This window comes from Myotis davidii, unplaced genomic scaffold (genome assembly GCF_000327345.1).
Source record: "Myotis davidii unplaced genomic scaffold, ASM32734v1 scaffold299, whole genome shotgun sequence".
In the NCBI taxonomy this organism is placed as follows: Eukaryota; Metazoa; Chordata; class Mammalia; order Chiroptera; family Vespertilionidae; genus Myotis; species Myotis davidii.
In genome coordinates this window covers 7,412,094-7,426,198 of record NW_006293088.1, presented here as the reverse complement: position 1 = coordinate 7,426,198, position 14,105 = coordinate 7,412,094, and the positions used below count along the sequence as shown (strand labels likewise).

General features: G+C 52.2%; 1 protein-coding gene across 1 annotated transcript; it reads right to left on the bottom strand.

Moving 5' to 3' along the window:
• Positions 1 to 386: 386 nt before the first annotated feature.
• Positions 387 to 12,663, bottom strand: ENO1 (enolase 1, (alpha)). The gene is made up of 11 exons (XM_006766752.2): positions 12,570 to 12,663; positions 9,733 to 9,828; positions 8,402 to 8,460; positions 6,417 to 6,486; positions 5,856 to 5,989; positions 4,895 to 5,117; positions 3,393 to 3,590; positions 2,485 to 2,686; positions 1,897 to 2,005; positions 1,637 to 1,695; positions 387 to 812 (listed from the first exon to the last, which is right to left on the bottom strand). The coding sequence occupies exons 1-11, from the start codon at positions 12,652 to 12,654 to the stop codon at positions 743 to 745; spliced, it is 1,305 nt and encodes a 434-aa protein (XP_006766815.2). The 5' UTR covers positions 12,655 to 12,663; the 3' UTR covers positions 387 to 742.
• Between the last annotated feature and the right edge of the window lie 1,442 nt (positions 12,664 to 14,105).

Sequence of the window (14,105 nt, the reverse complement as noted above, 5' to 3'; positions counted from 1 at the left end):
CCCTTCTGATTAACTGCCCTATGGACTTTGGATTTGCACAGACAAACCCTACAATCACAGAAGCTAATTCCTTGAGATAAATCTCTTAATAGAGATATCTTCACCTACAGGTGCTTCTGTGGGTTAAATCCTGAGAGGAAAGCAAACATTAAGAATGTCTGTCCACCAGGGGGCCTCCTTGTCTCAACTGAATATTAAAGCACAACTCAATAGGCTGATCAAGTTATATTAGGGGAAGAAACATAAACACTAAACTTCAAGGGGCAGATGTCAATAAACTCCTCGTCCTTTTTTTCACAACGCACAGCCTCTAACTCTTGCAGGCCTATGGCAATACCCCGTGAGTTCACGACACAAGGACAGAGACTCACACACGCACAGAGTACTCCTAAGGACACTGAAGACTTTATTTTGCACACAAAACCACTGGGGATCTTGCCTGTGGACACCTCGGAGATTACAATGTAGATGCACTTGGCTCCAGACACTTGAGAAGCGAGGTGAGAAGAACAATGATTTGGACCAGTCACATGACTACAGGGCTAGGGTTTCCACCAGGGTTCCGATGTCAGGCTTGGCTTTGTAGCAGTTCTAAGAAGCAGTGAGAACACCACAGGGAGGGGAGAGGCAGAGGCCCCTGCAGGTATTGGCTGGGGGCCTTGGGCTGCCCGTGCAGATGTCAGGAGCAGAGGTCTAATTAGCCGACTGGTGACCGTGGGGCTCGGGCTCGCCTGCCCAGAGCTTACTTGGCCAGGGGGTTTCTGAAGTTCCTGCCGGCAAACTTGGCCTTGCTGCCCAGCTCCTCCTCGATTCTTGGGAAGCAGATGGATAGAGGGGGAGGGAAACACAGAAGTCAAATCTCAACTCAGTACGTTTTCTCACCCAGAGAAGTCGAGACAACTTATTCTTGAATCCTCTAAAATTGAGCGTTTCTGAGATACTGAGAACACTCAGCTCCCTTCCGCCCAATCCACTCGGCAGATTGTCATCCATCTGCAGCCTCATCTCCTCCTCTCCACCCCCTCAATGTTTCAATTGTTATTTCTTTAAAAATGAAAGGCAAACCCAGTTTCTCTAACAAGCAAGCAGCATGGGGAAGGAAGTAGGGGAACTTAGTGTGAACACGGGATACCGAACAGATGAAAATGTGGCGCTGACATTATAGACTTTCTACTAATTTGGGGCACCATAATGATAGCGTAGTTATCTAAAAAATATCCTGATCTGAAAAAGGTACACGCTGAAGTACATGAAATCCTAAGTCATTTGGAATTTGCTTTAAAATCACAAGCAGGGTGTAGAGACAAGCATGGAGGAACAGTGACAGCTGTCGAGTCTGGGTGATGTTTCTTTTATGCTTAAAATTTCCCAGGATTGAGGTAGAAACGAGTTATAAAATCATTGAGGCTTTTATAATTTTACATGTGCAACGGGGAGTGTTCCCTCTACCACCAGCAGATGGCAGCATTGTACCAACCAGGGCCTGCTTTGGGGCCATGCTACAGGCCACCTTAGGTTCTGCAGCCATCTCTGCTCTAGTCTGGCACTGCTCAGGCCCCTGAACTGCACAGGCCCCCAGAGCCAGGAGCTCCTAGTGGAGGGCAGTACCCACACCCAGGGCAGGCAGCCTCTTTACCTGAGGATCTGGTTGTACTTGGCCAAGCGCTCCGATCGGCAAGGAGCACCAGTCTTGATCTGGAGGAGAAAAGACAGGTCATGCTTGCTTACAGTGGGCCTCGAGTCTTGGGAGACATTTTGGGCAAGGGGAGTGTGTTATGGCGAGAAAACCATATAAGGGGGATCTCTGACCCTAGGAAGAAGGGGACAAAGGGACCTACACAGACACACACACATGAAAAAGGGGCCTCCAGGACCCCATTTGTGGGAGCTCCTTACCTGCCCAGTGCAGAGCCCCACCACCAGGTCGGCGATGAAGGTGTCTTCAGTCTCCCCGGAGCGGTGGGACACCATGACACCCCACCCGTTGGACTGGGCCAGCTTGCACCTGGAAGCAGGAAACAGCCCAGATGCCGCTGACTCCATTTCCACCGGAGCCCCTGGCCCTGATGCTGTGACTCACCACCCCTGGCAGGAGACCAGGGAGGGCTCTGGACCCAGGAGCAGGCGGCCTGGGGAGATGATGACCCTCGCCCTCTGCACTCACGCGACCCCGGGCGGACCTCATCAGCCCTCTAGTGACATTTAAACACCTGGGTTCAGGCTTCCTGAGGGGAGCGAGACTTGTCTTCCCCTGACGTTCTCCGGGAGAAATGAAATTACAAGTCTGGGTAATGAAGTGGATCAGGATTAGGCAACAACTGCCTAAGGCCCTAGTGCCCTTGGTGACACTGCTCACTTCACAAGCCACTCCAAGTTCCAATGTGAAACCCCGTTACAGCTCCAGGCAGGAGGGCCCCCTACTCAGAGAGGAGCTCCCAGAAGCTCGGACCCCTGCCGCGTGGGGCTGCTCCTGGGGGCACTCACGCCTGAATAGACTCGGTCACGGAGCCGATCTGGTTCACTTTGAGCAGGAGGCAGTTGCACGACTTCTCGCTCACGGCCTTGGCAATCCGCTTCGGGTTGGTCACTGTGAGGTCGTCCCCCACCACCTGGATCTCCGTGCTAGCAGTGAACTTGTGCCACGCTTCCCAGTCGTCCTGGTCGAAGGGGTCTTCGATCGACACCACTGAGGAGAGGAGGGACACGCCTCATCAGTGTGAGCGCCCAGCCTGCGGACGGCAGCCTGGCCTCACACCCCTCACCTGAGGGCAGGAATGGCTCCGGCTCATGTGTTAGAACACTCTGCTCCCCTCACTCCTGGGAAGGCCACACACAACCCTGGGGCTCACAGTTACTAGTGAGCAGGCACTCACCTGCCCGTGGTGGGTTGCATCTGGGCTCTGCCCTGACCAGGCTATCTAGCTCCGCGGTTACACGCAGGGGCTTAACGGCAGCCTTTCTGGTATGAAATCTCACCCCACCATATGCTGAGTGCCCTTGGGCAACTTACTGACTGCTGTGCCCAGTTCCTCTCTTATAAAAGTCCCTACCTATCCCGTGTACATTAAATGAGCCCAGGGCCAGAGGAGCGTCCGGCCCAGGCTGGCTACCGAGGCTCTCTCCTCACGGGTATGACGAAGTATTTGCTCAGGAGGTTGCTGGGACAGTGACAGAAAGCAGCCCCAATGTGTAAACTGGCACTTAGAACCATCTGAGTCCTCTGCTGCACCAGGCACCTGGGCGCCATGAGGCCCCCTGCGCTGTGTGCACTGGAACCGGAAGAGCCCCAGGGGGGCGCTGCAGCCCGGCCGCCCGCCCACCCACTCTCACACCAGCGCCGGCACCGCAGGCTTTGGCAGCTGGAGAAGGGGGACGGTGCTCGGAGCACTCACCTGGGTAGTCCTTGATGAAGGACTTGTACAGGTTGGCCAGCTCGTCGTGGGTGATGTACCTGTTGGGGTCATCGGGTGACTTGAAGTCCAGGTCATACTTCCCAGACTTGAAGAACTCGGAGGCAGCCACGTCCATGCCGATGACCACCTTGTCGGTGTAGCCGGCTTTCCCGATGGCGTTCTTCAGCAGCTCCAGGGCTGGAAAGAGACGGCGGTGACACATGTGGAAACCAGTCAGGTAGAGATAAAGTTTTCTTTAACAGCTGCCACATGGGAACCGTAACGAAGAGGGGCTCTGGCCCCAACCACCAGTTTCAAGGATTCTGGTTCCCCTTTTCTGCTTTGGTCAGCACCCCTAGCGCACCACCAAGTGGGAAATCCAATCCTGACTCAGAAAAGAGGCTCACTGACAGCCACTCCTGAACTTAGCACCAGGAATGAACGCTGTGTTGGCCAAGGCACAGTTACAGTGACCAGCGAGACCAGCTGTCCCGGGCACAGGGCTTTAAATAGAGCAAGGCTGGGATTCGAGAGGGAGGCTGGTTAGGGGGCCCAGGATGGGGTCGTCTGCAGGGCTCAGGCTCAGGCGGCAGCACTACCCGTAGGGAAACTGAAACACGTGGCCTCTGTTCCACAGCAACCCCCTCAAGCAATCGGTTAAGCTAAGCCATGGAAGGGCCATTTTGCAGGGCCAATGGCCGACACCATCACTGTCCTATGTGACCCGAAGAGCAGGTGGGTGTTCTCCCACCAGGTGCCCTTGAAGGTAACCAAGGAAGCCTGAGCCCCCTTCCTTCCAAAATAAAACCACTCAACCGTGACTTCTTGTGCTAAGACTTCCTGTACCCCCCACTCAATTCTCACGCTGAATTCTGTGCCTACGGATTCACAGCAAAACAGCTTGTGTGAGCATCCCTGTGGTTAAAGGAACGACATATTATTGATCACAGTTCTGAACAGACGGTGTCTCCCTGAATAGAGATTTTAATTCCTGTCATCGCCAGAGAGAAAAGAGAATAAACTGCCTCTACCCCACTTTAAGCAAACCACCAGGCTATTCAGAAGTCCAATAGAAAATTCCTATTTTTCTAAAATGAAGTACTTGCCGAAACCGGTTTGGCTCAGTGGATAGAGCGTCGGCCTGTGGACTCAAGGGTCCCAGGTTCGATTCCGGGCAGGGGCATGTACCTGAGTTGCGGGCACATCACCAGTGGGAGGTGTGCAGGAGGCAGCTGATCGATGTTTCTGGCTCTCTATCTCTCTCCCTTCCTCTCTGTAGAAACTCAAAAAAGTATATTTAAAAAAAAAATAAAAATAAAATGAAGTACTTGTTCCTACATCCCTCCCCAAACCCTGCAATTTTGCACTCTGACTCTTGCTGAAGGCAGGCGGAAAGAGCTGCTCCCGGGTGGCGGGTGTGGAAGACCCGCAGATGGGGCGAGGGGGTGGGGGTAAGACGGGGACGTGGGGCAGACCTCAGGACGGGCCCTTCAGAGCCTCACCTTCCTTATTCTCCAGGATGTTGGGAGCAAAGCCACCTTCGTCCCCCACGTTGGTGGCGTCTTTCCCGTACTTCTCCTTGATGACGTTCTTCAGGTTGTGGTAAACCTCGGCCCCAATGCGCATGGCTTCCCTGAAGCTGGCGGCGCCGACAGGGAGGATCATGAACTCCTGCATGGCCAGCTTGTTGCCAGCGTGAGAACCACCGTTGATGACATTCAAAGCCTGGGAGCGGCAGAGAGAAGTACAGGCTCAGTCCAGAGAAGCCTGCCAGATGGCAAGCCACCGACATCCAACTGCGTGGCCATGTGTGGCTGATAGCTCCCTGGTCACCCTGATAACCCCAATGGACGCCATCAGAGGCGCTCACCCTTCTAGCACTGGCTATTCCTCAGTGAATGCACACAGCCCAGCAAGTATGATTTCACCCCCTATCCTATATAATAAAGAGCTAATATGCTAATTGGACTGAACAGCAGAAAGACTGTCCAGAAGGTCATCTGGACGAAACTGGGGCTGCGAGGGCTGAGCCCCTTGCACCAATTTCGTGCATCAGGCCTCTAGTCAATAACAAAGGACCGGGGACAGGGAAGCTGAGTCACGAGCTCAAGCTCACGCTTAGCAAGTGGCAGAGGAGTTGCCTGCTGCTGAGACCGCCAGAGCCTGCTCGCACCACCATGTTGGGAGCCACAAGTGGACAAGTTCATGACGGATAACTAAGGGCCTTTGGAACAGCCCAACACCCCAAAGTGAAGCCTGTTCCCGATCCCTGGTTAGAGAGCGATTTCTGGAAACAAGGTGACAGTGCTATATTCCCATGTGCATTTGCTGATCTGGTCACATCAAGCTTGGAAGCAAACCACTGATGGGCCTATTTAGGGTCAAGGGACACAGCAAGACCAGGACTCCTGCCTCGTCCTCCCACGAGGAAGCTGATGCTCAACTCCCAAAGCAGCCACTCACCGGAACTGGCAGGACGACCTCGGTGTTGCCAGCCAGGTCAGCAATGTGGCGGTACAGGGGCACCCCCTTCTCAACAGCCCCAGCCTTGCAGACGGCCAGAGACACTCCCAGAATGGCGTTGGCACCGAATTTAGCTGGAACAGAACAGAGTTAAATGGAGGGAGCCTTACTCATTAGCCTTTCTCCTGCTGCCTCCCAGCCTGCAAGTGCACCTTGGGTTGATGCTGAATCTTTTCCTCTCATCTCATTTACTCCCCATGTTCAAGCTAAAATGCAAACTGCATCCCAGGGGGCCTCGCCTGCCTTTTCCTGAGAAATCCCCTTTTCACTGTATGGGCCTGCGTATAAAGGGCTCCTCTCTTTGAGAAACCCTCAGATGTGCTGCTGTCACCTGGTTATGCTCCTGACATTTGAAGCTGTGACTAAGGCGAGGCAGGGAAATTCGGAGCGACCACAGATGTTCTTGTAGTTCCCTGGTAGGGACTATGTAACCTCTCCCCAAAGGGTTGCACGATCCCAGGAGATGCCACTTCCCAGCAAGGACCCCCTTGGACCACTTACACTTATTTTCCGTCCCGTCCATCTCTATCATCAGCTTGTCGATCTTCTCCTGCTCCTCGACGCTCAGCTTCTACAGGGAGAGGAAGTGAGGTCACCCCATTTGCATGGCCTTTGCACCGTCATGGGAGCGATGTAAGTTACGAACTGTGTGAAGTCCACATCAGTTCTGTTATATATTTGTTTGGCAGGCAAAGGGGAGCCGCACAAAACTTCCTTTCATCCCAGAGAAAAACGGGAGACACAGACTGCCCTGCATTTGTTTTAATACCATCAGGCATTTCTCTAAGCACCAGGAATGTCTAAGGTCTGGTATCCTTGTGGGCAAAGGTTAGTCTGCTCAGGGAGTCCGAAGTCACATTTTACATGACAGAATCAACTTGTGATGCTAAGTTAGGTGTTATGACTACAAGTAGTGTGACTTCCCAGGCAATAATGAGCAATTCACTGCTCAAACGAGCCAAGCTACTCAAAGGCAGTTCCAACCTAGTGGTGCCTCATGGCCATCCGCAACGACGCAAAATGCAGCAGCTGCTGGGAGATGGGATTCTTGCAAAATTATCTAGCAAAACAGCTGATAAATGATCAAGGTGAATACTTTTGGAGAGATTATGAGTAAAATTGGTATCTTGAAAACTGGCTCAATGTCAATTTTTAATAAAAATTGATTATTACTGCCCTAACCGGTTTGGCTCAGTGGATAGAGCGTCGGCCTGCGGACTGAAAGGTCCCAGGTTCAATTCCGGCCAAGGGCATGTACCTTGGTTGCGGGCACATCCCCAGTACGGGGTATGCAGGATGCAGCTGATGTTTCTCACTCATCAATGTTTCTAACTCTCTACCTTCCTTTCTCTCTAATATCAATAAAACAAACCTTAAAAAGTTTTACAAACTTTTTATATTGATCTTATATCCTACAACTTTGCTAAAGTCACTTTTTCTAGTTGTGTTTTTGTAAGATTTCTTAAGATTTTCTTAAGTTTGTGTTCCCTTTCAGTCTGTGCTAAATAAATTATTACTTTAAAAACTTCATAATTGAATCATAACAATATATCATTTTATTTATAGTTCCTTCTAGAAAACTCTAACATAAAACTGTATGTAACTCCATTATGCCATGTTAACAACTTGGTACCTTTTGCTTTTTGACAAGACATCTGTGGGAAAAGTCAAGTTACTTAAGCAGCTGGCTTCAGGGACCAACCCTCACTGCGAGTTAAATCGACTATGTCCTCCCCAAGAGAAAAAATGCCCAGGAGAGCCCCGCGCACTGTTAGTCATGCCAGTAAGGGCACAAAGAACAGGGCTGTTTGCCGGCAGGGCAGTAACAAGAAACTGGGACTAGTTACAGAGTGCATGAAGGCCAGGCCAAAATAAGCCACCAGCATGCAGGCTGCATTCTGAGGGGCGGGACCACAGCCGAGAACAGACGAGGCGGCTGTGGAGGGTTTGGGCCGTGAGAACGTCTCCAGCCAGGGGCTTTCAAATCACCCCCTTGTGCAAGGGCCACAGGAGCCATGGAGGGAGGAATAACCCTGCTGAGGTCGGGCTTCTGGTCCCAGCCCTACTTCACCAACAGCAGCTCTACTTCTAATATGTTTACGTATTGAGGTCCCAAGTAAGACTGAACAAGAGCTCAACTGTTACGTCAGTAGAAATATAATAAATAATTCCACAGCTCATGAAAAATGAGTCAGTCACATGGACACTACGCCCAACACCCCTGGATGTTAACTCCCCAAAGGGCAAGATAGTTGGAGGGCAGTCAGGGCTGTAAGGCAGCCCCCCCCTCCACCCCCAATTCCATGCACTGTTAGTTGTGGACACACAGGGAGTTGGTTAAAATGGCAAAATTATTCTCCTGCTGACAGGGAGTCCAACCGGCTTCTTCAGCGCTCAGAATGAGCTCCTCCATAAACAGGAGCCCACTGGCCCGGGAGAGCTCTGATGGCATTAATATTTATTCGTTACCAGGAGGCAGGTCCTACCTTGCTAACCAGGGCAGGCGCAATAGTTTTATTGATGTGCTCAACAGCCTTGGAGACACCTAGAAGGAGCAATCAAATCAATTACTGACATTAATGAAAACAGGCTTGAGCAGCATTGCTGAGAACCAGACGCGAACCCAGCTAGTCCGAAGCCCAGCAGAGACCTTCAGTGGCACCTCCTTCAAATCCCATCTCTCTCTCCCCCCGAAATCAAAGGACTTTCCGGCCCAGGCTCAGTGCTCACCTACGAGCCGGGTTAGAGCCGCACACAGAGCAGACACCTCAGTGTCTGAGGGGCGGTTAGTTGGCAAGACCATGCACTGGAAACACCAGCTGCAAAACTCAAGGGCGTGCAATGCGTTACCTGCGTGCACAAGGCAGGCGCCAGGAACTCATTAATATACTTAACGGGTCTGGAGACACCTGACCAGTGGAGATCGACAGAGAAGGAGAAAAGAACAGAAGAGAAAGGCTGTGAAGGACAGTGAGGGAGAGAGGACACAGAAGGCGGGAGAATACTGCAGGGCCTGAGTTCGCCCTCATTACAATCAAGGCACAGACAGCACTGTCCCGGTTCAGACAAGTACAGGCCTGGGCCCTGAGCCACCGTAACCCGTGGGAGGGCCCTTCGCCGACAGACCACGGGGCAGACTGAGAACAATGCCTGCCTACAGCGCCATGGCCAGGCCCGGGCCCATGCCCCGCCCCCGCAGGCTTCTTGGACTTTTCATATTTGTCCTTCCAGGGCAAATGGAGATTTTTTTGTGTCTCTGTAAGATTCTGTCTCTCTGGAAGAACCAGTTTCTGCCCCTGGGGTGAGCGCGGTGACTAGCCCCCAGAGGCCAGCCCTGCCGAGCGATGCTTGTGGATCAGTTAACAAAGATCAAGCTGCACACTGACAAGCCGCCGTTAGCCAGACCTTCCAGATACTTCCCTCCTAGACCCCGCAGGGGCGGATGGTCAGCGCTCAGAATGAGCCCTCAGAGCCCTCCCGGGAGACGGGCAAGGCTTTCTGTTAGTATTAATGAACATGACTTCTTATCCAGAGGTTCCCTGGCCTACCCAGGAGTTTCACAGACTGGAGACAAGCCACAATAGAAACAGACTGTAAGGCTTGCCCCAGCCCTGGCCGATGTGGCGCAGTGGTTGGAGAGTTCATGCACCGGAAGGGTCGCGGGGTCGGTGCCCAGTCAGGGTGTATATTGTTGATGCTTGTCTCTTACACTGGTGTTTCTCTCCCCCACCCCCGACCTCCCCCCTCCCGCCTCCTCTCTCTAAGAGAAGCCTAGGCGCAGCCACGCTCGAGGCAGCTTGTGGGCGCCGACGCTTACCCTTCCCCAGATAGCGCGTCTTGTCATTGTCGCGAAGCTCTAGAGCCTCGTAGATACCAGTTGAGGCACCACTGGGCACAGCAGCTCTGAAGAGACCTGGGTGGTGAGGGAGAGGGAATGAAACAGTGACGGTTAGGCAACAGTTACAGCCCTCACCCGGCCCCCACCCACCGATGACACGGGTTATTAGAAAACACTGTTACTTCCTTCCTCCAACTGGGAGACTCAGACTCTCTGTGCTTCCTGCCTTTCAGTTTGCCTGATTCTGCAAGGCAGACCCTACAGGGAAGCTGATGAAGTCCTTGAGTGTAAGAAAAAGCTCTAGACAGAGCTTCTCAAACTGTAATGTGCACGTCTTCTCTGGGGATCTTGCAAAAATGCAGAGTGCCAACACGGAGCTCTGTGGGTCTGGGTCTCTAAGGAGCTCGCATAGCTGGTGCCTACAGCTGATCTCAGGCCCATGCCAGCAGCACTGCCCAATAGAACACGCGAGCCACTTTTGGGGCTTTACAATTTTCTAGCAGCTGTGTTCAAGTTGAAACTTAAAAAGAGGGAGTAAATTGAACATTTAAATTCAATGTCTCCAAGATAGTATAATTTCAACTCATAATCAACAGCAACACTCTGAGGTATTCCAGCCAGTCCAGCTGCAGGGCCCTGTTGCTAAGCCACCCTTGGACAACCTTGAGATCCGGCCGCCAGCTTTCAAGTCTTGAAAGTATTGGCTTAAGCTCCCTCTTGCAACTCGGCCACCAACATGCCATCCAGACTGAGGAAGACCCGCAAACTTCGGGGCCACGTGAGCCACGGCCACGGCCACGGCCGCATCGGCAAGCACAGGAAGCACCCGGGGGGCCGCGGGAATGCTGGCGGCCTGCATCATCACAGGATCAACTTCGACAAATATCACCCAGGTTACTTTGGGAAAGTTGGTATGAGGCATTACCACTTACCCTCTCCTGACTCTATTTCATTTTTTGGTGATATATATATCATATATATAAATATATATGTATCATATATGTCTCGCAAAAATATACATGATAAAGGAAATCAATCTCATATAACATGCATCTTTCCATGGGAATTGAAATATTGAGTAAAAAAAAAAAAAAAAAAAAAAAGAAAGTATTGGCTTAAGAGGAATCCCTATGGCTCGGCCGTTCCAGTTTAACCAGGGGTAGTGCCACTTGGGGGTTCTCTGCAGAACAGGAAGCCAGGAAGCAGGATAGGAATCCAGATACCAAAGTGCAGAGTTTAAGACCAGAACACAGTCAAGCACGGAACCACCGTCTGCAGATACAGAACCCAGCCACCCAGCGAAGCCTGCAGTGTGGAGTGGAAAATGCAAAGCTTGGGAGACAGTGTCAAGGTCGGTACCGAGGAGGTCTGACCACACAGGGCAGACAGTCTCCTCAATCTTCTTGAAAGTGTGAGGCATTTCCCCACGGGAGGTCTGTGAAGAACTGGTGGGTGTGAAGGCAAATGAACAGAGAAAAATATCAGCTGGGCACTGTAATCAAATGGTGTGTTCGAATGCCTGTCGCTGCCATGACTGTGCGAGCAGGACACACATTCTTCTTGACACAGGCCTGGCTCTATCCATCAAGCACTGGACCAGGTGAAGAAGGGACGAAAGCAAGATGGCCCTAATGTGATCCAGGGACCTGGGGTGACAAGTGTGGGGCAGGTTTGACTAGAAGCAATGGACCACTCGTGTGGGGGAAGTGGGTTGGCTACACGGGAACTCTATACCTTCTGCTCAACTCTGCTGTGAACGTAAAGCTGCTCTAGAAAATAAATTCTAAGGAAGGAAGAAGTGATGAAAGGCTAACAAATCTACTATTTCCTGTTTTATCTGAAAAGGGTTAAGACACACAAGAAGGAAAGTTCCATTTATTTAAATTTTAAAAAAATTAATTTTAGTCATAAAATGTTTCAAAGAATATGACCCCACTCCCAACATTCTTCTAGTGTACTGGATCTTTTTTCGTTGTTTTTTCGAGCCCATTAATTTCCCAGTGGAAAGTTCCACCGGCTGACTAAAGCAAGCCAACCCCGTAAGAGGCAAGGAAATCCTGGGCATCCTGGGAGCGCCCATGCACGCACCCTACGCCCCAGCTCAGAGGGAACCCCACTCTGAGAACGCCCACCACAGTGGGCAACCAGAGGTAGAACACAGGCGGACTTTTGTCCAATGACATCTAGACTCTAGGGCTTTCTCTTCCTGGACACGGTGGAGAGGAGGCGGCCAGGGCGGGAAGGGCCGGAGGTTCCTCAGCCTGGCCCGTGAGTCACAGGTGTGACTCAGCTCTGACTGGCAGGTGTTCACGTGCTCAGCACACTGAGCGATTCCACCCAACCTCCTGTTCCAACCTCACCCACAATGCCCACTTAGAAGCTAGCTGAGGCATTGGTGGAGGTCACACAGGCTACAGAGGAACTTTAAGAGTCCCCATCCTATTTTTCCATGTGAGCCAACTCTCCCTAGGGATAGCTAAGAGCCTTTGGAACAGCCCACACCCCAAAGTGAAGCCTGTTCCCGATCCCTGGTTAGAGAGCGATTTCTGGAAACAAGCTGACAGTGCTATAGTCCCATGTGCATTTGCTGATCTGGTCACATCAAGCTTGGAAGCAAACCACTGATAGGCCTATTTAGGGTCAAGGGACACAGCAAGACCAGGACTCCTGCCTTACAACCCCCCATCCCCAGCCAGGAATCACAATCTACCAGCAGGTGCGGGCAAGAAAGGCGTTCTTTCAGCAATAGACTGCTTCCTGCACACGCCAGAAGGTTGAGAACCACTGGACTAGAGAAACAGGTGGCACATACATACCTTTTGCGGTGTAGAGATCCACCTCAACAGTGGGGTTCCCACGAGAGTCGAAGATCTCCCTGGCGTGCACCTTCAGAATAGACATGGTGAATGTCTGTGGGGAAGAGTTCACACAGTAAGCCATGATGCAGCCTTGGGACCATTCATTCCAGGGGTCACTTCCGAGGACTCCTAGACTAGACAGAACCTGGGCTGAATGTTGGATGCATTCAGAAGGCCCAGAACCTGGACGGCTAGCGTGGGGAGAAGCCTGCCGGGAAGCAGTGGGAATTGCTCCCAAGAAAGCAGGGTAGGCCAGCTCTGCAAGGCCTCGGGCCCCAGCAGCTCAGGCCTTGTCTGTAAGCAAAGCCAGCAGGAGAGATGCATGTGCTGAGGGAGAACCGCTGAAGAGGGGGCAGTTGGAAACTGATTATTGTCATTCGTGGCAATGGGTTGCCATTGCCCACGGAGAGGCAAGGGGACAGGAAGGTCACAGGCAGAACCATTTAGCACTAAATATGGGTGGGGTGGGGTGGAGGCAGGAGGAAAATCTGATTTGTAGTGGAACGGAGGATTTAACGTTTGGGCCAGACTTCATCCAGCTAAACCGGAGGCGGCAGCAGGCTGTCCCACTGGGGGGATCAGATAACCAGGGAGCCCCTGGCCTCTGCACTGTGACCTTTGTCCTCCAGCTCTGGGCTTCCAAAACTCACAGGACTTGGGCCTTTAGTAAGATAAGGACACGTCAATAATGACACCAATTAGCGGTTTTCAAAGGGCATTTTACCCCATTTAAAAAGTAATTATGAGCTGTTGTGATTTCTAAGTAGAGGGAAGATTCCATCTTTGAGCACCAGGGCACTCAAGGGAAGGGCCTTCCTTTAAAGGCCTTAAGGACATCATCGCAGCTGCCAGAGCAACAGCACATCCGAAGGAAGCCTTTCTCAGACGCGGGCCTAAGGAAGGCACTGGGGGCTGGGTGGGAGAGGAACTGAGTGTGCAGAAGCCATCACCCAGCCGGCTCCGCCAATACGAGCTTCGGGATGTTCTGAAGCAGCAAAGGGCATCTTTTCTTTGTTAAAGTCTCAAAATTAGGCCCTGAGGTCACTTCCGTGTAACAACGGAGCTTTACTCATGAGCGGACGGAAAGGTAGCTGGTTCCTATCTAACGCGCAAAAAGCCATTGGTTTGGGCGCAGGTTCAGCCTGGATGCACTTGGAAGCACGTCTTCCCTTCGCCTCGGCGTCCCGTGCTGAAAGCTCATTTTCCGCTTCATTTTAGGGACATGAGACGAGGTAATCAACTTGCTCCATGACGTGAGAATAAAATTCAATGCGTGCTTAAACGATGTGCGAAAGTCACTGGGGCTCAGGGCGCACAGGCAGGCAGGAAGATGGGTCTCACCGGGGTCTTTACTGCTGGGCCCGAGCCCAGGACCCGGACCCCGGGCAGCATGGGCGGACCGCGTGGTCGCGGCCCATAAGCCCGGGGGCGACTCAACCCTGCCAAGACCACGGAGCGGAGAGGGCGGCTTCCTTACAGCCACACCTCCGTGGC